This window comes from Leptonychotes weddellii, chromosome 14 (assembly GCF_054177405.1).
Source record: "Leptonychotes weddellii isolate Sample4059 chromosome 14, ASM5417740v2, whole genome shotgun sequence".
Classification (NCBI taxonomy): Eukaryota; Metazoa; Chordata; class Mammalia; order Carnivora; family Phocidae; genus Leptonychotes; species Leptonychotes weddellii.
The window spans coordinates 51878321-51904722 of NC_138382.1; the positions used below are offsets into that span (position 1 = coordinate 51878321).

At 40.0% G+C, this 26402-nt stretch overlaps 1 protein-coding gene across 3 annotated transcripts in view; it reads left to right on the top strand.

Moving 5' to 3' along the window:
* Nucleotides 1-11163: 11163 nt before the first annotated feature.
* TGFBR1 (transforming growth factor beta receptor 1) overlaps nt 11164-26402 on the top strand; it is a 54454-nt gene continuing 39215 nt past the window's right edge. For 2 of the 3 annotated variants that reach the window (XM_081803263.1, XM_081803264.1), the window contains exon 1: nt 11164-11338. In XM_081803263.1, the coding sequence (XP_081659389.1) occupies nt 11254-11338 (85 nt within the window). In that variant the 5' untranslated portion in view covers nt 11164-11253. Of the gene's footprint in view, nt 11339-15126; nt 15204-26402 lie in introns of all 3 variants that reach the window. The other variant, XM_081803265.1, reaches the window with a different exon arrangement.

A 26402-nucleotide genomic window follows, 5' to 3' on the forward strand; every position in this document is an offset into this window, starting at 1 on the left:
AGTGTAAATGAGAAACAACAGACACAGAAATAGGCCCACAAGAGTTCAAATGCTGGAATTATCATATACAAACACAATTATGAAATAATTATGATTGCAATATTTTTTTTAACATACCAATGCTTTAAATGATTTTTTAAAAAAAGACCAAATTGAAAAACACACATTGGAAACAAGGAACAATAAGGGAAATTTTTTCCAACGGATTTGGAAAAAATCCAAATATAACTTCTACAAATGAAAAAAACATTAAAATTAAAACTTAATGGAAACAAATACATGGTGGTTAACTGGCATGCTACTAAACAGTGAGTGGGTCAACCAAGAAATCAAAGAGGAAGTAAAAAAATACATGGAGACAAATGAAAATTAAAACACAATCGTCTAAAATCTTTGGGATGCAGCAAAAGCTATCTTAAGAGGGAAGTTTATAGCAATACAGGCTTACCTCAGGAAGCAAGAAAAATCTCAAATAAACAACCTAAGCTTACACCTAAAGGATCTAGAGAAAGCAAAACAAACAAAACCTAAAACCAGTAGAAGGAAAGAAATAATAAATATTAGAGCAAAAATAAATGAAATAGAAGCTTAAAAACAATAAAACAGATCAACGAAACCAGGAGCTGGCTCTTTGAAAAGATCAACAAAATTGATAAACCTTTAGTCAGATTCATTGAGAGAGAGAGAGGGAACTCAAATAAACAAAATGAAAAATGAAAGAAGAAATAACAATCAATTCCAATATACAATTGTATAACCAATTACAAAGTACAATTATAAGAGAATATTAGGAAAAATTATATACCAAAAAATTAGACAACCTAGAAGAAATGAACACATTTCTAGAAACATATAACCTTCCAAAACTGAATCAGGAATAAATAGAACATTTGAACAGACCAATTGTTAGCAATGCAATTTATCAGTAATCAAAAAACTCCCAACAAACAAAAGCCCAGGACTAGAGAGCTTCACAAGTGAATTCTACCAAACATTTAAAGAAAAGTTAATACCTATTCTTCTCAAACTATTCCAAAAAATAGAAGAGAAAAGAAAGCTTCCAAATTCATTCTGAGACCAGCATTACCCTGATACAAAAATCAGATAAAGACACACACACACACACACACACACACACACACACACACAGAACTGCAGGCCAATATCTCTGATGAACATAGATGCAAAAATCATCAACAAAATATTAGCAGACTAAATCCAGCAATACATTAAAAAAATCATTCACCACAATCAAATGGAATCTATTTCCAGCATGCAAGGGTGGTTCAATATTCACAAATCAATCAGCTTGATACACCATATCAACAAGAGAAAGGATAAAAATCAAATGAGCATTTCAATAGATGCAGAAAAAGGACTTGACAAAATACAACATCCATTCATGATAAAACCCCTCAACAAAGTAGATTTAGAGGAAACATACCTCAACCTAATAAAGACCATATATGAACCCACAAGGTAACATCATATTCAATGGTGAAAAATTGAGAGATTTTCCCATAAGGTCAGGAGCAGGACAAGATGTCTACTCTCACCACTTTTATTCAACATGGTATTGGAAGTCCTAGCCACAGCAATCAGACTAGAAAAAGGCTAGGAAGAAGTAAAAATTTCACTACTGCACATGACATATTATGTATAGAAAGCCCTAAAGACTCCACCAAAAAGCTATTAGAACTGATAAATAAATTCAGTAAGGTGGCAGGGTACAAAATCAATATACAGAAATCCGTTCCATTTCTATACACTAATAATGAAATAGCAAAAAGAGAAATTAAGAAAACAATCCCATTTATAATAGCACCAAAAATAATAAGATACCTAGGAATACACTTAGCCAAGGAGGTAAAAGACCTGTACTCTGAAAACTATGAAACATTGATGAAAGAGATTGAAGATGACACAAATAAATGGGAAGACATTCCATGCTCATGGATTGGAAGAACAAATTTTGTTAAAATGTCCATAATACCCAAAGCAATCTACACATTTAATGCAATCCCTATCAAAATACCTACAGCATTTTACACAGAACTAGAACAAAAAATTCCAAATTTTGTATGGAACTAGAAAAGACCCTGAATAGCCAAAGCAATCCTTAAAAAGAACAAAACTGTTAAAAAAAATAAAATAATGAAAAGAACAAAACTGGAGGCATCATAATCCCAGGTAACAAGATATACTACAAAGCTGTAATAATCAAAACAGTATGGTACTAGAGCAGAAAGAGACCCATAGATCACTGGAACAGAATAGAGAGCTTAGAAATAAACCCATGATTATATGGACAATTAATCTTCAACAAAGAAGGCAAGAATATGCAATGGGGGAAAAGAGAGTCTGCTCAACAAATGGTGTTGGGAAAACTGGACAACCACATGCAAAAGAATGAAACTGGACAACTTTCTCACACCATACACAAAAATAAACTCAAAATGGATTAAGGACCTAACCTGAAACCATAAAAATCCAGAAGAGAGCCCAGGCAGTAATTTCTCTAACATTGGCTATAGCGACATTTTTCTAGATATGTCTCCTGAGGCAAGGGAAACAAAAGCAAAAATAAACTACTGGGACTACATCAAAATGAAGAGTTTCTGCACAGCAAAGGAAACAACTAAACTAGAAAACAACCTACAGAATGGGAGAAGATATTTGCAAATCACGTATCAGATAAAGGGTTAGTATCCAAAATGTTTGAGAACATACACAATTCAATACCCCGATAAATAATTCAACTAAAAATGGGCAGAAGACACGAACAGACATTTCTCCAAACAAGACAACCAGATGGCCAACAGACATAGGAAAAGATGCTATCTTTTCCCTGATGATGATGCATCATCAGGGAAATGCAAATCAAAACCACAATGAGATATCACCTCACACCTGTCAGAATGGCTAAAATCAACAACACAAGAAAACAACAGGTGTTGTCGAGGATGTGGAGAAAAAGGAACCCTCATGCACTGTTGGTGGGAATGCAAATTGGTGCAGTCACTGTGGAAAATAGTATAGAGGTTCCTCAAAAAGTTAAAAATAGAACTCCCCTATGACCTAGTAATTGCACTACTGGGTATTTACCCCCAAAATACAAAAACGCGAATTCAAAGGGATACATGCACCCCATGTTTATTGCAGCATTATTTACAATAGCCAAATTATGCAAGCAGCCCAAATGTCTCTTGATAGATGAATGGATAAAGAAGACAGGATGTGTGTGTGTGCGTGTGTGTGTGTGTGCGTGTGCATGTGTGTGTAATGGAATATTACTCAGTCATAAAAAAGAATGAAAGCTTGCCATTTGTAACAACATGGATGGAGCTAGAGAGTATAATGCTAAGTGAAATAAGTCGGTCAGAGAAAGACAAGTACCATATGGTTTCACTCCCATGTGGAATTTAAGAAACAAAACAAATGAGCAAAGAAAAAAGAGAGAGAGAGAAACAAACCAAGAAACAGGCTCTTAACCATAGAGAACAAACTAGTCACCAGAGGGGAGGTGGGTGGGGGGATGGGTGAAATAGGTGAAGGGGATTAAGAGGACACTTATCATGATGAGCGCTGAGTAATGTAGAGAACTGTTGCATCACCATATTGCACAACTGAAACCAATATAACACTGTATGTTAACTACACTAGAATTAAAACTAAAAATTTTAGGAAACTTAATGGAAACAATAATTAGAAAACGAAATTTAAAATGAATTCCATTTACTGTAACATAAATTTAGCTAGAAATAAATTTAACAAATGTTATGAATGACTTCTACCAATAAAAACTAAAAAACATTGTTGAGAGAAATTAAAGACCTGAATAGATGGAGATACTATGTTTTAGATTAGAATAATAAATATCATAAAGATGTCAGTTCTCCCAAAATTGATTTATAGATTCAATGCAATTCCCAATAAAAATTCTGGCAGGCTTTTTTTTGTAGATATTGACAAACTATGATTATAATTTACTTATACAGTAGGCAAAACAATGTTGAAGAAGAACAAAATTGGGAGGCAAACTCTACATGATTTTAAAACTTACCATAAAGTATAGTAATCAAGACAGTGATACTGGGATTAAGATAGACAATTAGACCAATGTAAAAGAAAAGAGAGTCCAGCAATAAGCCTGCAAACATACAATTTTTGAAAAGGTACCAATGTAGTTTCAAAGGGAAAGAAAAGTTTTTTCAGCAAATCATACTGGATCAACCGAATGTCAGTACAGGAAAAATTAAACCTTGACTCATACCTCACATCTTATACAAGAGTTAATTCAAGGTGGCTTAAAGACTTACATGTAAAAGCTGAAACTTTAAAGCAACTGGAAGAATATGTAGAGGAAAATCTCTGTGGTTGAGGGTAGGCATTTTTTTCTAGACAAAACACAAAAACAACTAACTGTAAAGAAAAACAATTAAAATGACTACTCTTTAAAAAATAACATTAATAAAATAATAGAACAAAAAGTTCACCATACACACATTTGGCAAGACTCATATCCGGGTTATACAGGTAACTCCTATAAATCATTAATATGAGACTGGAGCAAAATGCTTGGACAGGCACTCCACAGAAGATGATATGCAAATAAATAACAAACACAGATGCTCAGCATTTCCTCTGAGTTGAGATCGAGATCAGTGCTCAGGGAACCTACAGCGGCTGGAATGTGCAAGGCAGGGTTCTGGAGAGGAAAGAGTTCTGCCCAGAGTTTGAGAAGTCCGCATCGGGGTCCTCTGGACTCTTTGGTTGAATACTAATCTATGCATGCAGAGAATGAACCCCCACAAGGCTGGCAAGAACAACTTTGGAGGAAAGAAAAAATGCTGAGAATCTATAAAACAGATTTGCAGAGTTGAGACCAATTCAGGAATCATTTGAGTCCTCTCCAACCAGAGTAGAGAGATCTTGTGGACTATATAGAGCATTTAACAGAGATCCCAGAAAGAACATACCTTACAAGTGATGCAGAATTAGTCTTAGAATAATGGTTATTTTGGACTTGTCCCAAAGGAGTTTTATTTTTTTTTTTAATTTTTTAAAGATTTTATTTATTTATTTGACAGAGAGAGAGACAGCGAGAGAGGGAACACAAGCAGGGGGAGTGGGTGAAGTAGAAGCAGGCTTTGGGCTGAGCAGGGAGCCCGATGTGGGGCTCGATCCCAGGACCGTGGGATCATGACCTGAGCTGAAGGCAGACCCTTAATGACTGAACCACCCAGGCGCCCCTCAAAGGAGTTTTAAAATAAGCCTCAAAAGGGTGAAACTAATCTGCAAGTAACTGAACTCACTGTCAGAAAAAGTTCAACACTCTTCAGGAAAATAAAGCATTCCATACCCTAAAATTTACGATGTCTGGCATCCAATAAAACGCCACTAGACATAAGAAGCAGCAGGAAAATGTGAGCCTAAAATATCAGTAAACAGAAACAGACCCAGAAATGACAGAGTAGATGGAATTATCCCACGAGTACATTAAAACAGCTATTATAAATATGCTTCATATGTTTAGGGATATAAAGAAAAATGTAGACATAACGAGAGGAGAAATGAAGATTTTCAAAAGAACCAAATGAAACTTCTAGAGATGAAAAATTCAATAAAATAAAAGCAGCCAGATACGGAGCGACAGGACTCTCATTCACTGCTAGTGGGAATGCAAAATGGTACAGCCTCTTTGGAAGATAGTTTGGCAGTTTCTTACAAAGCTAAACATACTCTTATCATATGATCCAGCAATCATGCTCCTTGGTATTTACCCAAATGAGTCGAAAACTTATGTCCACACAAAAACCTGCACAGGGATGTTTATAGCATTTCATCCATAATTGCCCAAACTTGGAAGCAACCAAGATACCCTTCAGGGGGTGAATGGATAAATAAACTCCAGTAAATCTATATAGTGGAATGTTATTCAGCGCTAAAAAGAAATGAAGTATCAAGCCACGAAAAGATAGGGAGGAAACTTAAATGCATATTACTTAGTGAAAGAAGCCAATCTTAAAAGGCTACAGTATGATTTTGACTATGTGACATTCTGGAAAAGGCAAAATTATGGTGACAACAAAAATTGGTGGGTGCCAAGGGTTAGGGGGAGGGAGGGATGAGTAGGCTGAGCACAGAGGATTTTTAGGGCAGGGAAACTACTGTGTATGATACTGGAGTGGTAGATACATGTCATTAAACGTTTGTTAAAACCCATAGAATATACAACACAAAGAGTGAAGTCTAAAGTAAGTTATGGACTTTGGGTAATAATGATGTGTCAGTGCAGGTTCATTGATTATAACAAATGTACCACTCTGATGGGGGATATTAATAGTGGGGGAGGCTGTGCCTGGGTAGGGACAGGGAATATTTGGGACCTCTATGTAGTTTATGCTCACTTTTGCTGTGAACCTAAAAAATACATATTTTATTTATTATTTATAACACTTATAAATATTTTTATTTATAAAAAATAAAGTCTATTAAAAAAAAGTAGACAGAAAAGACCAATTACCTACAAAGGAGAAATGGACTAATACTTGATTTCCCATAAGCAACAATGGAAGCCAGAGACAGTGGAATGATAGCTTTGATTGTTGAGAGAAAGCAATTGCCAATCCAGAATTCTGTAGCCAGTGAAAACACTGTCCAAAAATAAGGATTAAATATAGTCATCTCAGTCAAACAAAAACTAAAATTGTTTGCTACCAAGTCATCTCTCTCTAAAGGGAATTCGAAAAGTTATATACTTCAGGTGGAATTAAAGTGATTTGAGATGGAAAGTGTAAGGATAACAAAAAATGAAGATCAGAAAAAGTGGTAAAAAGTGTGTGCAAAAAATGGCCACACTTATGTCTCTCTAGGTCTCTACACCCCTTTGCAATGTGATCTTGCAGTTCCTTTTATCAAGAGGTGGAATTTCCCTACCCTTTGAATTTGGGCTTGGCCTAATTCAGGCCCGAACCAATGGGAGGTGGCAGAAATGATGGGCCAGTGGTAAACTCTTGGATCCCTGAACTGTCATGTTAACGAACCTAGGCTAGCCTGCTAGAGAGTGAAAAACCACATAAAGGAGCTGAACTAGACCATTATAGATCTGTTCAGCTTCCAGTTGACCTGCCACCTGATAGCAGTGAGGTCAGCTGAGATCATCTTAAATTGGCCTAGACCAAGAAAAACAGCCCAGCCTACCCACAGCCTCATGAGAAATAATATGGTTATTATTCTAAGCCACTAAGTTTTGAGGTGATTTGTTATTTAGTTAGGAGCCCAGGAGTTAGCAATAGATAATAATGGTATAAATCAATACTAGCTTGTAGGTTAAAAAATTAGAAACAAAATATATAATAGATAGCATTGACCAGAATTGAAGTGTTTTAAGGTTAAAAAAGAGGACATATTTATTTTTCTCATATAATATGAACGTCAGTGATAAGCATTTAGAGCTGGTACAGTTGCTCAAGGAATTTACCAAGGACCCAGACTCTCTCCATTCCTAGTTATCTACTCTATCCATTCCTAGTTTCTCTCTACTGTTCCTAGTTATGGCCACCATCCTTATGCTCACAAAATAGCTGCTGTACTTCCAGGCATTGCAGCTTTGTTCCAGATGGAAAGAAGGTGAGAATGTGACGAGTCTTTATAGAGAAAACAATATCTTCCCAACAAGCTCTGCCTGGTAGGCTTCTTATATTTCACTGGCCAGAACTCTGTCACATGGTCATATCTAGGTGCCAGGTGCCGGAGAAATTAAGATTTTTAGCTAGGTGAACTGCTTTCCCAAAGGAAATGAGGATTCTGTTCATAAAGTGAATGTAGGAATGAATATAGTTTAGGCAACTAACCATCTCTGCTCTCCATTTGGGAGAAAACTTTACCTGAGGGAATAATCCAAAAGGAAAAGCAAACAATGTACCTGGCAGGAAGACTAAGAGGTAGCATTGTGCAGAGGACAAAGCACAGGAGTGAGAGTCTCTTAGTCCTGGCTCTGAATCTGACTTGCTGGGGGCTGGTCCTCAGTTTCTTCCCTATTAAATCAAGACAGAGTAAACAAGCCTTTTTCAGAGCCTATAGAGACTGTGAAGGGAATTCACATTTACGATAGATTCTTCATGTGCAATAGCTCATTTAGACCTTACGACAAATATATGAGTCATTATCCCATTTCACACTGGGGCGATATGAAATCTCAGAGAAATCGAGTAGTGTGCACAGATCCTGCATGTAGTAAATGGTAGAACCAGCATCCCAGCGAGGCCTCCAAAGCCAGAGGCTTCTTTCCATTGCCCTCCCTTTCTCAAAAGGGGAAATCAGTACATGCATTTTTATTTATTGAATTTCAAGGTAACACTTTCTAAACCAGTGTCTTTTAAAGTGTGGCCCAGTGACACCCACAGCAGAATCACGTGGGGACCTCCTTCAGATGAACTAATGCAGACTCTCTAGGGCTGACACCTGACCCCCAGGAAGCTGCATTTTTAAAAGTTCTCCAGTGAATTTGGAGACATGTTAAAGTTTGAGAACCATGATTTTAAACTTATAATTTACTGTTCCATTCCAACGTAGTTTATTTGTGGATCCATGGCTCATGGAAATTTCTTCCTAATATCAGGAAAATAAAATTTAAAAATAGTCTGTTCCTCCTTCCTGTTCCTCAGTGTTCTAATGAAGACACTCAATTCCATGGAAAATGTTAAGGAACTGGAAGTGTGTCATAGAAGATAATCTAACACTGATTAACTGAGGTTCCATAAGGCAAAGGCGCAGGTTAACAGAACATGAATGCTGATTAGAATCAAACAGAGCCTGAAGGGGCTGGGCAAAGGAAATGGCATTAACTAAATATTTACTATGTTCTAAAAAAATGTATTTACTATGTTCTAGACGCTGTTCTAGACACATTACGTCATCTAAGGGGCCCAAGACATGTGATTCAGTCCCTTTTATTTATAAATGGAGTAGGAAGAATATTTCATTTTAAAGGGGCACCTGGGTGGCTCAGTCGTTAAGCATCTGCCTTCTGCTCGGGTCATGGTCTCAGGGTCCTGGGATCGAGCACCGCATGGGGCTCCCTGCTCTGCGGGAAGCCTGCTTCTCCCTCTCCCGCTCCCCCCGCTTGTGTTCCCTCTCTCACTGTGTCTCTCTCTGTCAAATAAATAAATAAAATCTTTAAAAAACAATATTTCATTTCAGAGATGAAGAATCTAATGAGAGAATCTGATGAGAGAAAGACACTTCACTTGTCCGAGGTGAATCATTCATTCATTCATTCAATAAATATCTCCTGAGCTCTCATGGAAGACACTGAGAATAGAGCAGCGAAAGAACAGTCTACAGACCTCAGGTATCATTAGGACCCTGACTTACCGTCCACATCTCCACTGAAAAACCTGGAACCGAGGGAGATTAGGACTGGAGCCAGCCAGAAGCAGTCTTTGCCTGCCTTCTGGGCCCTGCGGCAGGGAGCAAGAGGAGAGCTTGCTGCTGATGGTCACCAGCAGCCAAGAGAGCACAAGAGAGCAGGCTATGCCATGTTTTTGGTAGTAGCTGCATCCCTAGGTGGGCAAGTCAGTGTATACCCACCCTCCCTTACCTGTCCAGGTAGGAGCAGATGAAGTGTCTCGAGGGAGGGCCTAGAAATAGAACTTGAAAGAGCAGGAGGGGAACCCCCAAATCTTATATCCTCTCACTGACCAGGGGATATATTATTTCCATTTTACAGATGAAGACATGGAGACTCAGAAAGGTTAATGGACTTGTTCAAATGAGGGTCCGACACGGGAGGGGAGTAGGGCAGGTCTCAGATCCCAGCTCCAACACCCCCACCCTGCCCTTTTACAGCTCGGGAGGGAAGTCCTTTCAGGTAGGTCAAGAGCTCATGGAGGAGCAGCGCTAAAGTGATTTACAAATCGATGCTAGAGGGTGATTCTGATTCCTGCTACCAAGGTTTATTTAATTCCAAGCTCAAATCACACAGAAAATAAAATTTTCTCCTTAAACGGTTCTGCGGAAAAATGTTCTCTGTTCTATGTAACAGCCTCCTCGGCTGTGTTTGTGTCTGAAGAGAGGACTAGTCTGACAGGAAGAATTACAAATCTGGAGCTCATTTTGGTGTCCCAGAGGGAAGGTGGGTGGAGCGTCTCACAGTAAATTAGGAATTCAGAATGAAAACGTAGCCGAGTTTATTTGGGTTTCTAGTGACACCTCAGAATTATTGTGCAGGCGTGTCAGAGGCAAGTCAAAGTATTGACTGCTCCCCCTCCGCCAAAGGAGAAGTGCTGCGAGCTAAGAAGGGAAGTCCTACTCCTTTGGGGGTTGGGGGTGGGGACCTTCCCTTTCCCACCTGGATCAGGAAGAGGTCAGAAGGAGAGAGTGTGGAGCCCCTTTCTGGGTCTGCTCCTTGTTTCGGAGGGAGAGAGGCTATTCGGGGCGGGGGGGCGGGGGGGAGGGGGGGGCGTGTCAGAGCTCAGGATCTGATTGAAGTCTGAGGCCAGGATTTCAGGACTTTCAGGGCCTGGAATTTGGTTGGGGTTAGACACTGACAGCGGGAGGAAACAGAAGACGTGAGTCTTATATGGAAGGCACTGAGGAAAGATTTGGGGGAAATGTTGAAAGTTGAGGCGTGGATCTGGGAAGTGGAAGTTGAAGCCTGCGTGACGATGCCGCGGATCTGGGTGAACGTGTTGGGGATTGGTGGTGCAGGGCTGTGAATGGGGGTCGGGTTGGGATTGGGGTCAGTACTAGATCTTAGGTGCTTGGAGAAGGCTAAAGAAAAGAGCGTAGAGCGGCCACAGCCTTTTTCCGAAAGCGACTCACACCCAGACACACCCCTCGCGTAACCCTAGCCCTCCCGGGCCGAAGGCTAGGCCGGGTCGGGGCGCGCTAGACCCTGACCCGACCCTGCCTCCTCCTAGCGCGGAGCGGCTCTGGCTGGGGCAGGGGTCTAGCAGCACGGCCCCTGGGGAGTCTGGGGGCGTGTCCAGAGGCCGGCGCCCGCAGCTGCGGATTGGCTGTCCAGCGGGCCTGTAGGCGGGGCTCCGGGCTGGGTCCCGCTCGGCCGCTCGCCGACAGCCGGGAGGCGGGGCCGGCGGGAGCCCGGCAGCCAATGGACGCGCAGCCCCCGAGCAGTTACAAAGGGCCGGAGCGAGGCCGCCGCGGCGGCGGGAGGTGGGGCGAGGCGAGGCTTACTGAGGCGAGGCGGCGGCCGGGCCGGACCGAGCCACAGGCGGTGGCGGCGGGACCATGGAGGCGGCGGCCGCTGCTCCGCGTCCCCGGCTGCTCCTCCTCGTGTTGGCGGCGGCGGCGACGCTGGTCCCGGGGACGACGGGTGAGCGGCGGCGCGGCAGGGCTGGCGGGCGGCTGCGGGGCGCGCGCGGGCCGGGCCCGGCCTCTGGCTCGCTCCCTCTCTTTCTCAAACATGGCGCGGGGCCGGGGGCGCAGGTGGCGGCGCCGGCCCAGGGCCGGGCTGGCCTGGCCTGGCGGCCGCCACGCAAATCATGGGCGAGGAGCGCGGGCGGGGCGTGGGCGTGTGTCCGAGCGCTGGTGGACGTGGTCTGCAGCCGGCGGCGGCCCCTGCTCCGGGTTCCCCCGGGGGAGGTGGCATCGGGCGGAGCGAGCCGAGGGCCGGGCTGCTTTCTGGGGAGCGAGGGGGCGCGGACCGAGGGCCAGGGGGTGTGCGACTGGCCGGGCCTGGCGGAGCTGGGGCGCCGTGTAGCGTTGTCTGGGCACCCCACCCGGAGCGGGAGGGTGCCCGAGGCTCCCGGGGCCCGGGGCGGGGTTGGGGTCGCCAGAGGCTTCCCGGGCGGGTGAGAAACTCTGAGCCTGTCGGGAGGTGGGAGGGGGCGACGTGTGGTGGAGACCCCCCGGGTCACAGGGCCGCCCTGGCTGTGGGCGCCCGCCCGACCCCGCCGAGAGGGGCTGCTTCTCCAGCCAGGGGTGGCTTTGGAAGGGGAGCCGCGAAGCTTTGTGTGAGAAGGAGGCACGAAGATGAGCGGAATGTTTCTTCTCTGGTGCGTCTGGGAAGTGTTGAAGTGAATCCAGTAACCAGAAGGCTACAGATTGTTTTCGTAGTAGAAACTTGAACGTTTGCTCACTCTGCGGGGTTTGGAATGTTTGAATGGGAATGACTCTGTGAATTGATCAAACGCTTTTATTTCCTCGAAGGAATATCGCTAGTGTTCCTTTTCTTGAGTGAGAGTAGTTTGAATCAGTAGTCTCTGTGTAGTTTGGTTTTCAAGGGAGAATGTTTGCTCCGTTTTCCAAAATACTAAATCAGGATGGGGTACGTGGTCATGACCAATCTCCGTGGAAAGAACAGTGAAAAACTGTTAACATCCAGACTAAAATACTAGAAACTGAAATATAGATCCTTAGTGTTAGAAACTAAATTACAGTGAAAGTACATTTCTGTCTCTAAAATTGAATACCAAATGTTTTAAAAACCAAAAACCTCAAGAGTGAGAGTGCCAATATCTACTGTCTGTTAAGAGCTTATTATGATGTAGATGCATAAAGTACACCAAAGTACATTATCAAATGCTCACGATGAAACCCTCAGGGTTAGTGGCATTTGCCCCATATATAGATGAGAAAACTGAGTTTAGAACAGGTTAAGTACTCAGTTACTAAGGACAGGAGTTAGGATTTGCGCCCAGAGTTCAGTGTTTCCAAAACCTATATATTAAAGTGTGTGTGTGTATACACACCTCAGTCTGGCACAACCCATATTTCTGTTCAGTCCACCAGTGAGCAGTTGGTCTTTATTATTCATTTTACCCTCACAATATGAGAATCAGGTTGGCTTCCTCCTGACTCCTAGTACATTCCTGGAGTCCCTTCATATTGGGCCTACAGTAGAGGAAACTGGATTTTTGACATTGGCCTAAGGCGTGGGGGCAAGGTAAATACGTGGACAGGTGAGAGAATCGGTAGTTATGTATCAAGCAAAAGTAACATTTCTTCACCACTCCTAACTGTAATGGCATAGTTAACTGTTTTCCACTTAGCCAGTCACACTAAGTGTTCGTGTATTCAAGTAACAGTATTAGACTTAACTGATGTATGGAACATTGCTCAGTCCCTGCTGGGGAGAAGCTTATAGACTACACTGGCATGCATACAATACACAGCTGATCCAGGTGCTATTATTCTTAAGTCTAGACTACCTCAACTGGTCTGCCCACGCTTGTTTGTTATGTTGATGTTGATCTTTCATACATTCTGAAGAAGCTCACATGCACTTTTGAATTTATAATTTGGCTTCTTTTTTAAGACCTTGCAGTTGTTCCTTATTGTCTGGGTATCAGTTTTGTATTTCTCTGCCCAGCTTCTCCTCTTTCTAACATTGATTTCTCTAGGGAAATTGGTTCCCTGTCCCTAATACACAGATTCGTACCGTACCGTACCAGTATGTCTACATATATATCCCATGTGAGAATCCAGTTTCCTTTCTGCCATCGTGTAAGTTTTTTCTTTGAAAACATGCCTAGAACCCAGCTCTTCTTTATATCAATGCCTCTTGAATGTCTCTTCCTTTCTTTGTATGCAGCCATCAATTTAGTCCTGCCTGTTATCCCTTGAATCTAGTTGCTTTCCAGTTTCTCTCATCTAGACTTTTCTGTAGGCTACTGCCAACCTAATCTTCCTCAGCCACCCTCACAAAGGGTTTACAAGATTTTCCATTTGTATTCAGCACTTAGAGCAGCACTTGAGGCTTATGATTAGAGCCATCTCTAGTATTCAACCAAAGATCTCACTTCTTGCTGCTACTGTAAACCCTCAATTCCAGCAATTTCTGTTTTTCCACGGACTCCTGACTTTTTTAGCCTTTTAACTACATACTTAATTTTGCCCCTTTTGGGAGTATGAGGAGAGAAGTTCTCAGTTCTGGCTTCATGTACTGGTTTAGTTCCTAAATTCCTTATTTCCCCGAACTGTATAGCACTTAGGGTTTCAGTTTGTGTTGTTTATTTCTACCATCTTGCACTGTCATTTATCTATACTTTTGAATGTGTTATAGGTCCCCAGAGGGCAAAGGTATGTCTTTTCTTTCCTTTATGCTCTCAGAACCTAGCACTGTGTTTTATATTCTGTTCCACTTACATGTTTGTTGATTAAATGAATTCCATTTGAGCATTCCTTTAGTATTTCTACTGTTTTATATAAGTACAGTTTATGCAATATTGACAATTCTGTGTATATAATATGGGAAAATTGTGTAATGTGATGAAAAAAGCAGTTGGTTATTAAATTTGGTTATTAGTCCCAACCTCACCTCTAGTTATGCAGAAAATCTAGATGGTACCTACTTTTCCTAATTCATGAGATCTTGAAGACCAAATGAGAAAGTTGTATTGGAGTTTGAGATTGCTATTTTGTATTGATAGTAATAGGTAGGACTGAATGTTCGTCCAGCAATTTCCACTGGACCACGTGTGTTTTGATTGATCAGATATCCTTTCTGATCGTTTGGTACCATTGTGGAGCCAGTGGTTAAATATTTTAATATCACCCCTACAGAGAGGCATCAGCATTCAAAAAGGGACATGATTAATGTAGGCTGATGTGATTGGGGGAGGCTTTCTAGACACTTTAGGACTTAAGCTGACTTTGAAGGGTAGCTCGAATTTAAATAGCAGAGAGGGGGGATTTGATGAGTGGTAAGGCTGTCCTGGGGCCTACTCTAGGGCAGAACCAAAACTTATTGACTGGATGGCAAGTTCCTCTTTAGAGTTAAGTTCATTATTCTACACTGTGGAGTTTGGATTGGATGTATTACCCACTATTTCTTTCCCCCAATTCTGAAAACTCTGCAATATGTGACTGGAAACAAAATAAAAAGGTAATCTAAGTGGGATGAATAAGGGAAGATAATATTATGGGCTGCCCACCAGGGGTAGGCATTCGATTGGTGAAAGTTCTAAGTCACTTCAGTTGACAAGGGAAAAAAATGACATCAGAGGTTAGGTGAATTTCTCAGGGTCAGGCAGAACTAAGACAAGAATTTAGATTATCTCATTCCAAATCTGTGCTTTAAAGAATATGAAGGACTTGGAGGGGGGGAGGGCAGGGTTAATGGAGTGACTTACCTAAGTGAAGTTATCTTGAATTTCACAGAACTTATGAAAAGTGACTTCTGATGGACTGTGGACGCGGAGAGGTGGTGGTGGTGGTTGAAAGGTCCTCAAGAGAAGGTCAATATCATTTTTATATTGTTGATAAAAAACCCAGGTGTAGAGCTTATTGACTGAGAAGAGTAGGCTTTAGTAGTTTAAAAGATGGTGAAACTGTTTGGGGTTTAATTAAAATGGATGTAATTGAAAGGCCTTGCAGTTACATGGTCTAGGTTTAGAATTTTAGATGCTCTCCTTAGTTATTGAAATTAAATAGGGAACTGACATGATCAAAGTAATCAAGAGGGAGATAAATCTGTTCCTCTGGGGAGGGCTGCTTGTATGGAGAAGACCTTTGCTGAAAGGTTCTTCTAAGCCTGTTGAAACAGTTAATCTGAACTCAGCACCATTCTGGTAGTACCTTTGTAGTGCATCAAATATGTTCATTTCTAATGACCTGGGTTTTGAAAATGCCATTATTTTATGGATGGCCCTTTTGAAATGTGAGAACATGTCTCTTCAAACCACAGAGCCCTCTGCACATGTCAACAAACTGCCTGCCTTTTGCTGTTCTTTCTTGGTCGTGGCTTACGTGATGCAAGTTCTCTGAACAGATGGACTGTGCTTTATTATCATGTGATTGGGTCACATCTTTGCTTCCTGCTTCTGGAATTGAGGGCAGATGCTGGCATGTTTCTCAGGGGTTTGCATGCTTTGTCCCATAGAATTGGCTTGAGAAAACTTTCGGAATTTTCTTTAAAATTATGGTCTATCTTGACCCAGCCTAACTCCAATACTTAGGATAATTAATGCCTTTCTTAACTGAGTTTCCTCAATATCAAATCCAAGCATTATTTATAAACTTTAAGATTTGTTGCTACTTTGAAATAGATCCAGTATTAGCTGTACAGTTTTGGCCCAGATAATGCAGGTAGGTTTCTTATGGTTACCTTTTTTTGAGATGGACTTATGATTGGTTGATTTGTAGGCTTTTTGCCTTAGAAAAACACTTTCTCAAACACTATGAAGAGTGAGAGTGGAGTAAGTCTGGATTCAATTTGTATGGGTCCAGTTTTATAGATCAGATCTGGCCTTTTGTAAAGCTACTCTTATTTTGGCATTCCAAGAGAATACACGTTATAAAGAATGATTTCTAACTTAAAAAAAATACGACTTGGAGGGGATACACACAAGTTGCTTTGACATTTCTTGAAGATTCAGTGGTCCATGTACCATTGTATCGATCTGAAAAGAATATATTATAAGAATATGCCAGGGGCGCTTGGGTGGCTCAGTGGTTTAAGCCTCGACTCTTGGTTTGGGCTCAGGTCATGATGTCCGGGTTGTGAGATGGAACAGGAGTGCCGTGTAGGGCTCCACACTCGTGTGGAGCCTGCTTGGGATTCTCTCTCCCTCCCCCTCGGCCACTACCCCTGCTTCGTGTTATTTATAAACAAACAAACAAACAAACAATTCATTCTTAAAAAAAGAAAAAGGAATGTGCCAGGATTCTATCTGCCTTGTGTCATTTAATTCTCATAACCAACCCTGGATGGTAGTTGTATAATAGCACAAAATCTTCTTATGTACCAGTTAATTTCCAAAAGATTTTTTAAAAGTTGTATTTATTTTAGGGAGAGAGCATGTGAGAGAGCACAAGCAGGAGGGGCAGAGGGGGAGAGAGAGAGAATCCCAAGCAGAATCCTCACTGAGCGTGGAGCCCATTGTGGGGCTCCATCTCATGACCTGGATGCAGATCACGACCTGAACTGAAACCAAGAGTTGATTCTTAACTGACTGCATCACCCAGGTGCCCCATTCCAAAAGATTTTTTTAAAGTCCATTTGTTACTAGGTCCAGGTGACCAGTGCTCAAGAGGTAAATGTAGGTTTGATGACATTGGTTCCAACCCAAGATTCTTTTCAGCTCTCTTAGATGTTATCCAAAGACGTTAATATTCTTTCATCTTTTAATCATAAATATATTTATTAAAAAAGACACTGCTTCAGATAGAATAGAGGTCTGTAGACTAACAGTAGTGTAACCACCAAGGTTCAAATGATTGTGCTTGGGTAGGCAGAGTTAACAGGATTTTTGCTCAGATTGGAACCTAGTTTGTTATCTATGAAAGTTTGTAAAAAGAAGAGCTCCTGTGTTTCCATTTTACAGACCAGGAAACTGAGGTCATGATGTTAATAAATGGTGGAACTTGCACTTGAGCATTTCAGAGGGTGTACTCTTTCCTGTACATCATGCTACTTTCATATACAGTAAATACCTTGTTTTGGTCACCATCAGGAAGGATTTTTCTTCTTTTTTTTTTTCCAACCATGAGAATTTGCTTCAGCTTGTCTTAATTATAGTTTGCCTCTTCACAACTGCAAGTTACTCAGATGCTTGCAGTCTTTGCATTATATTTTTAGGTAATTTGAATCTCTCTGATGAGTCTAATGATAGTTGATCACTCACTGTTTATATTGATTTATATATTTTCATAGCAAACTCTTTGCTTTTCAAAGTAACATGAGCTCAGACCTGAAAGTAGCTGAAAATTTGAATTGAGAAAAGAAAAAAGCTATCACTGTCCATCATGAACACTTTGGCTTGTTCGACCCCCCATGCATTTTTTTAATATGATAAAACCATTTTTTAATCATTCTGTCTCTTTCAGTAGTTTATCAAAGCTAATAAAAGTGGTTTTTTTTTAAGATTTTATTTATTTACTTGAGAGAGAGGAAGTGAGAGAGAGCGAGTGAGCGCACAAATGGTAGGGAGCAGCAGAAGAAGAGGGAGAGAGACAAGTAGACTCCCCTCTGAGCAGGGAGTCCGATGCGGGGCTTCATCCCAGGACCTCGGGATCATGACCTGAGCTGAAGACAGACACTTACCTCACTGAGCCACCCAGGCACACCCTGCTAATAAAAGTGTTTTTAAGGGGTGCCTGGGTGGCTCAGTTGATTAAGCATCTGCTTTCAGCTCAGGTCATGATCCTGGAGTCCTGGATCGAGCCCCACGTCGGGTTCCCTGCTCAGTGGGGAGCCTGCTTCTCCCCCTGCCCCTCACCTTGCTCATGCTCTCTCCCTCTCAAATAAATAAATAAATAAATAAATAAATAAATAAATAAATAAAATCTTCTAAAAAAAGTGTTTTTAAGTTGGCAAAGAGCTTCAGCTTTGTAGAAGAAATAGCTCACTTAATCTTAATGAATATTTAGTAATGACCAACACAATGGGAAGTAGAGAAAGAGGCTGACTTGCTTTCAAGAAATAGGATGCTTGGGAAATATGGTAAATACAGATTCAATAATAGCAACCACAGGCACTGCTTTATAGAAGTGGTAGGAATTGATCTCCTGCCTTGTGGGATGGTTAGAGTTTAGAGTGGATGAGGGGCAGAGAGAAAGCTCTCCTAGGCAGGGGAAGATGATGCATATGGAGAACGAGCATGCTAAGTTTCAAGAATATTAAGGGGGAGGAATAGAAGTTCGTGATGTAAAGGGTGGCTTCAAAGAATTATGGGACTTGAAAATCAGGTGAATGGTTTTGATGTGCAAAATGAATGTCTGAGTGCACCACACAGGAAATGGAGCCGGGTGACTACCTAGGAGATTTTGGAGTTTGATGATGGCATTGGGAATGGGAAGGGTGGCTCTATGACATTTCAAAGAAATCGGAGGAGCTGGTAGTAGGGCTTTTGCATGGCTGTCACTTTGCCTCCATGCCTGCACAGCCTCCTCCCTCACCTCTTCCCTATCTTTGCTCAAATGTTACCTTTTTCTCAATGAGGCTTACCCTGACCACCCTTTTTAAAATTGCCATTATCTTACTCTGCTTTTTCTTTTTTGTAACATTTACTACCTTCTGAAATCCTTTATTTACTTACCCATATTTACTTATTTTACTATGTCTGTTGTCTCCTTCTTCCTACTAGAATATAAGCTCTATGACAATGGATATTTTTGTTTTGTTCACCGGTGTAAAGTGCATAGAAAGTACCTGGTGCATCATAGGCTCTCAGTAAATGTTTGTTGAATGGCAGTAGGTCTTAGTTGTAGAAAGTTGAAGTACAAAAATTAAGGACTGCATGAAATCAAAAAAGAATGACCAGGATTTTTACACCGGATAATGCCTTTAACTAGTAATAAATTAGCTGAAAGAAAGATTGAGGGGAAATGAAATCTGGCTTGAACATGTTGAGTTTGAGGTATAGGTAGCATAGCCAAGGGGAGTAGGCAGCAAAGATGTTAGACTGGAACATGGTTGGAAATGGGAGAGAATCTTAGGCAAAGAGGCAATTGTCAACATTTGCCTTCCACCTCATTCTCACTCTCTTTTTAATTCTGGTGCCCTAAAAAGCCACCTTAAGTGGAGTATTTATTTTGACCCTGAACTCCTAGCTTAGATCTGGGGCCTTGCTCCGTTCACTGAGATATTCTTCTGTCCTGAGTTACAGATCCATGCTTTGTTCCCTTTACCCCGTACAACACCAAAGAAGTATGTATTCAGAATTATTTGTGATCTTCTGTTTGTACTGACATTAGCCTTCAGGCTCTCTTTTGACCTTTGGGAATCTGCTCTGGTTCCTGGATGAGGTAGAAGAGAGGCCAACATAACAGGTTCTCAACTTCCCTAGCATTCATAGCTTTGAGATGAGCACTATTTTGTAATTTTCTCATATGGGAAAAATTTATTCACTGATTGGCTTGTGTACTCTGGCTGTTTTCCAGAAAAGGATTTAGGAAACTTGAAATAAAAACATAGGCAGTAAAACCAGAACTAATGATCAGAAAGATAAGAACCAATAAATAAAAGGGGAAAAGAAAGAACAATTATCCATAACTTTTAGCTGAGGAAAGCTTTTGTAGTTGAAAACAATAGTCAGCTCTGAGTTTTCTAGCAGTGAGAGCAATAAGGGAACCTGATAGTTTGCATCTCGTTGTCTATTACTGAGCATTTATGGGACGCTGCCACCTTCCTTAATAATAAGGAGCCCCAGACACAAAGATGCAATGCAGGGAGAATCTCTAAGTGGTAAGGGGTTGCTGGACCTCAGCCCTGATTCTCGTTCTCACTTTTCCTCTTCAACATGTATTGGGGAGCATGCTACCATTTTTCTTCTTCATGCAAACGCTGTGATCCAAGTATGGACACACTAGTCTTACCCTAATGCCAGTGGAACAGCTGATGTAAGGCTGCAGCGTTTAAGTCAAGCTTTGCTAAAAGCTGGAGGATAATGAATAGAGAAAGCAACATGAAACTGTTCAAGCTGGCTTACGAAAACATTTTCCTCATGTCCTTATCTTTTGGCCTGTCTCCATTTGGCAGACCTCATCTGAGTGCTGCCACCAGAAGTGAATAGAGCCAGGCATTTATCTTTCTTCAAACAGGGCCAAAACAGCAAGGTCCAGAGAGTGTCTTCACTTGGGTTTCCTGTTTGAAGAGCTGCCTCCTTTCTGGGTGATGGATGTTGGGAACGATGACTTCCTTTTGGAGAGACCACACTTACTCAGAGAGTGTGTCCCTACACATGTAGGTTGCATGGTAACCCCAATATTCATATCAAAGATACCCATGTATGTCACCATGAAGGATATTCTTTGATTAGAGACATGCCGATTTCATTGGAAAAACAAGTTTCTTCCTGCTCTTGAGCAGAATCAATTATAGAAGTCTTTGTAAAAGGGGCATGGGAAATCAAGTGAAGAGTTTGGGTTTATCACTCGCCATGACTTGAGTAGATTCACTTTCCTTTCTTATTCTGCAGTTCCAGTGTTTCCTTATTCTAATCAATAGGGCTGCCAGTGTTTCCTTGTTCTAATCAATAGGGCTGAACCTCCTTATTTTTGTTCATTTGCTTCAGGATAACCATTCCATCCAGATTTCCTAGGTGTGAACCTCACTGATTACATAATAGTGTGTATTTATAGTTCTAGGACACCTTGTGCGGGCATCCTGTTACATTTCTACAATATAAGATCTTTAAATATGCATTGAAATACAAATAGCTCCCATGGAAAAAAGCAAAAACAAGTGGCTTTTTCTTTTAGAAGTGAGAACTAATATATATTTGAGAGTAACGAAAATGGAGGAGATAGTTAAGCATGAAGAGGAATGTAGAGATAGAAAGTCACTAACTATGGCTTTTCATTTATACAAACACGACAATATATGTATGGTCTTTGTTCTTTATTTTTTCCTTGATGTATTCATTCCCAAATGAACCATAATGTGCTCTAATTGAGTCTCTTTGTTTAGCACATGGCTGTTGATTTGAGTACTTTCTCCAATTGAAAAACTGACATTTTAATTTTGTTATTCAATGTGCAACAGATTTAGATAAAAACACCAAGATTGTGTATTGTAGATTTTCTTCAGCAATAATTATATGTAATTATTTTACCAAAATAAACAAGTTAAAGTAGTTTTAGCTGTTTTATCTCATTTTACGTTTGGAAAAAAAATTACAAATCAGGGACTAGAGTTTGCTTGTGTTTCTCAGTGAGCAAAGATAATTTCTGTTTGCTGGTTCTAGCCAGTTCCACCAAAGCAGTACAAAATTGATGCTAGTAAAAAGTACTGAAAATGTGAAGGGGAAGTGCAATTGGAAATAGGTCAGAGTGTCTACGTGCTACTAAAAAAAATTGGTAGTATTCATGAATGTGGTATCTCAAAAATTTTAAGGGACCTGTGAAGATTAAATGAGATTATAGCGTACTTCCTGCCATGTAGAAAACACAAAGTAAATGGCAGTTATTAAGAAAATTGTTTTTCATAGAAACATAGAGTTTCTAGGCTTCTAGAAAGGATCATAACTAAGGGGATCAGGATTATCATTTTGTCTCACTTTATTTTACAGATGAGGAAACTGGGGCTTAGAAGGTAGGTGGTATTTCAGGATAATTTCAGGATAATAATTCAGCTAATGACTAAACAGGAATCCAGCATCTTCCTCACTTAGAACTTCACTTAGCATCCCTTTTCCTTCCCAAGTCTCCAATAGGGAGAATGATTTTTTTTTAATTTCCTAAATTTATGGAAGATCTCTTTAAATGCTGTCAAATCAGACCCTCAACAGATGGATACATAGATGGATAAATAATGATAAAAATCAATATAGCAAAATAGTAACAACTACAGAATTTAGGTGGTGGGTATATAGGTGTTCAGAAAAACTGAATGTTTGAAAATCTTGATAATAAAAAGTTGGTGGAGGATAATTGAAAAACATTATAATATCTCCTAATCCCAGATGTGTGTCTGTCACTGATCTCTCTAAATATAGACAAACCAGCAGTACTTGCTATAGCCAAAGGAAATAAAACAACCAGGGTCCAGCACCTCTGGGATATACATTATAGGCCCTTTCTTTGACATTCTTCAAGGATTGAGAACCACAGATCTGTCATGACTTTTTCTTTTCTTTTTCTTTCTCCTTTTTTTTTTTTTTTTACAAAGGATAGTTGTGCATTGCAAATTTGAAATTCCCTAATCACCAACAAACAAGCCAATTAACACAGTTATCACTGTAGATCACTTTCCTGTGAACAAATGCTCTATTTTTTTTCCCTTCACCTTTCCCATGGTAAATTTTAACTTTATTTATAATGCATTTATAAGCTTGGGTCTCTCTGCCCTCATGTAGTCTTTATTCCAAGATCACAATTGTTTCTTCCACTTAATTCTTTAAAAAAAACCCCAAAAAACAAAAAAACAGGGCTGCCTGGGTGGCTCAGTTGGTTAAGCAACTGCCTTCGGCTCAGGTCATGATCCCAGGGTCCTGGGATCAAGCCCCGCATCAGGCTCCCTGCTCAGCGGGAGGCCTGCTTCTCCCTCTCCCACTCCCCCTGCTTGTGTTCCCTCTCTCACTATGTCTCTCTCTGTCAAATAAATAAATAAAATCCTAAAAACAAAACAAAACAAAAAAACATGGCCACATATTCTTTTAGCTAGGGACGTTCCACCCTTTCTCATTGATCATTTAAGTTTTGTCAGTTCTAGCCTTCCCTTGCCTTATGATGGGAAAAGGGGAAGGAGGGAGGAGTTTCAATAAATTTGAATTTAGGAGTCAGGCAAAAACCGTAGGGGGTAGTCTTCAAGGAGCAACAGACTCAGAATTAGCTGGGCATTGCAAACAGATGGTATACTCTAAGGAAATAGCTGTTCTAAGCAGTTGGGTGTTTGCATCTAATTTAGCTTAGAGATCCTGGAACTGGAGAAAAAGTCTCATGGAGCAAATGGGTACAATCACCTATGAACCATTCTAAACCATAGCTAGGGCCTAGTAATTATTGACTTCTATATAGATGTCATCAATTCTATATATATGCTGCATAATTCTATACAGCGTAATTCTATGTTGTTATCTTCAATTCTCTGAAGACTAAATAACATCAAGCCCTGGCAGACCCTTATCTTTTTATTATTTTTATTTTTTATTTTTTAAAGATTTTATTTATTTGACAGAGACACAGCGAGAGAGGGAACACAAGCAGGGAGAATGGGAGAGGGAGAAGCAGGCTTCCCGCTGAGCAGGGAGCCCGATGTGGGGCTCGATCCCAGGACCCTGGGATCACGACCTGAGCCGGAGGCAGATGCTTAACGACTGAGCCACCCAGGCGCCCCGACCCTTATCTTTTAATAACCAACCCCCTACTAGAGGTCTTCTTCAGTAACCAAAATGCTAGGTAGCATCAATGCTAACAGCAATTTGAAACCCATATTCTCAAGCCTCTGGATGTTTGTATCGTGATGTCTGAAAACTTTATTTGGTTGGTTCTTCTGAAAGGAGCTCAGACAACATTAGATACTCACATCCTCATGCCCCAAAAGAGGTCATGGATTTAATGGTTAGAAATATTATAAAATATTATAAAAACATCAATATTGTAAAATATTATACAAGTCCCTCCATTTGGCTGGTCTTTTCTGTCCTTGCTTGGTTTAATTTAGCCATATTCCTCTAGGAGACTGCACTCAGAATTGAACTGCTTGCTTTGATACTTTGACAAGGAAAATGAACATTTCAGGCTAGGGAAGTCAAGAAATTAAAACTTGTGTAACTATGTGTGGTTCATCAAGTTTCTGAAATTTCCCACAGTGTCTCTTCCATCCCTCTTTTAGCTAAATTCAGTAAGTTTTTGTTCTGAAGAGACTCAGTTAAGTATAGAAAGTGTGATTGCTTCTGTGGAGCGGGAAATAGGAAGGGCTGGGTGTTGGGAGCTGCTATCTTCTTTTGTTGGGTGGGGTACAGTCTTGTAGAACTATTTGACACCTTAAACTCTATACATACATAACTTTAATAAAAATAAAACCTAAGTTAAAAAAATAGTGGTAAATGTATGGCAGTTAGTTGTCCATGAATGCTTAATAAAAATGAAGAGTTGAATTTCCCTGTTGAAAAGTCAGATTCTTAGGTTGGATTAATATGTACACAGAGGCCTTCAAACTTAGCTATTTTTTTTTTCAAAAGACACCTAAAATGACGTGAAGATGTTGAAAATAGTAGATTAGAAAAAGGCAAATTTGACCCAAAAAAGGTAAATACAGTAAGATTAATACCCAACAAGATTCAAGCTACAAAAGCATTAAAAGGAAGAAAGAGGTATATTTTATATTGATGAAGTACTGTCTCTCAAGACATGTCATGAATCTTTATGCAACTAATAGTGTCGAAATATATAAGGCCAGAACTTTTAAAAATACAAGAAGAAATTGATAAATTCACTATAGATGAAGAAAAGAATACTTGAATAACATAATAATGAAGATTTAATGCATTCCAATTTTGTAATCATGAACAGTATTCTTTTAAAATACTTCTTGAGTTTTTCAGGAAATTGATGATATGAAAGTCTACAAAGAATACCCAGATTAGAAATTTACAATAACTAAAAGAAAAAGTCAAAATAAATAATATATTCACTTGGAAATATAAAATTATTCTTCTGACTAATCCCTGGGGTAAAGAAGAAGTTAGAGTTGTAATTACAAAACATTTAGAAATGAACATATCCAAACTAGTGGGAGTTTTGCTAAAGCAGTACCCAAAGGGAAATTTGGAAGCAAGATTTCAAGCTGGAGCAGGAACTAAATCCAAATCAACCTGAAGAAGGAACAACTAAGTGTGTATAAAGGAGATAAGGATTTAGAAAAAACTTCAGAAAAATAGATTTGATCTATAAAACACCAAATTGGTTCTTTTTAAGCACATTACTAAAATAGACAAATACTTGATAAATCTAAAAAAGAAAAAGACATGAATAGAAAAATGGTAAAGGAGAATGGTGTCTTTTTGACAAACTTAATGTATTTTAATGTAGTCCAACTTCCGTTATTTTCTCTTAAAGGTTAGGGCTTTTTGAATCCTATTTGATTAATCTTTCTCGACCTAATGTCTTGAAAATGTTTCCTATGTTTTCATGTAAAAGGCTTTTTGCCGTAACTTTAATGCTGAGATGTAAGGCCCATCTGGAGTTGATTTTTCATTATGGGATGAAATCTATGTATTTTTTATTCTTTATTTAAGTTTTAATTTTAATTCCAATTAGTTAACATATAGTGTAATATTTTTTTTCTCTCAAGTTTTACTTAAATTCCAGTTAGTTAACATACAGTGTAATAATAGTTCCAGGTTTAGAATTTATTCAATACTTAAATGCAGCACCTGGTGCTCATCACATCAAGTGCAGTCCTTAAACCCCCATCCCCCATCTAGCCCATCTCCCACCCCCACCTCCCCTCTGGTAACCATAGTTGGTTCTCTGTAGTTAAGAGTCTGTTTCTTGGTTTGCCTCACTCTCTCTCTTTTTTTAAATTGCACATGTGAGTGAAATCATATGGCATTTGTGTTTCTCTGACTTATTTCACTTAGCATAATACTCTCTAGCTCCATATACATTGTTGCAAATGGCAAGATTTCATTCTTTTTTATGGCTGAGTAATATTCCTGTGTGTGTGTGTGTGTGTGTGTGTATTTTATTATTTTTAAAATCTGTATGCCCAGTTGATCTAGCACTATTTGTTGGTAATACCTTCCTTTTCCCAGTGCACTGCAGTGTCACTGTTATAAATCAAGTAGTTGTATATGTGAAAATCTATTTCTGGAATCTCTATTCTTTTCCTTTGGTCTGTTTGTTCTTTTGCCAATACCACACTGTCTTAATTATTATGATGTTATGATGGGTCTTGATATCCTATAGTGTGAGTCTTCCAAAAGCATTGTTTTCTAATATTGCTTTGGTTGTTCTTGGGATGTTTTTCCATATAGATTTTAGAATCAACT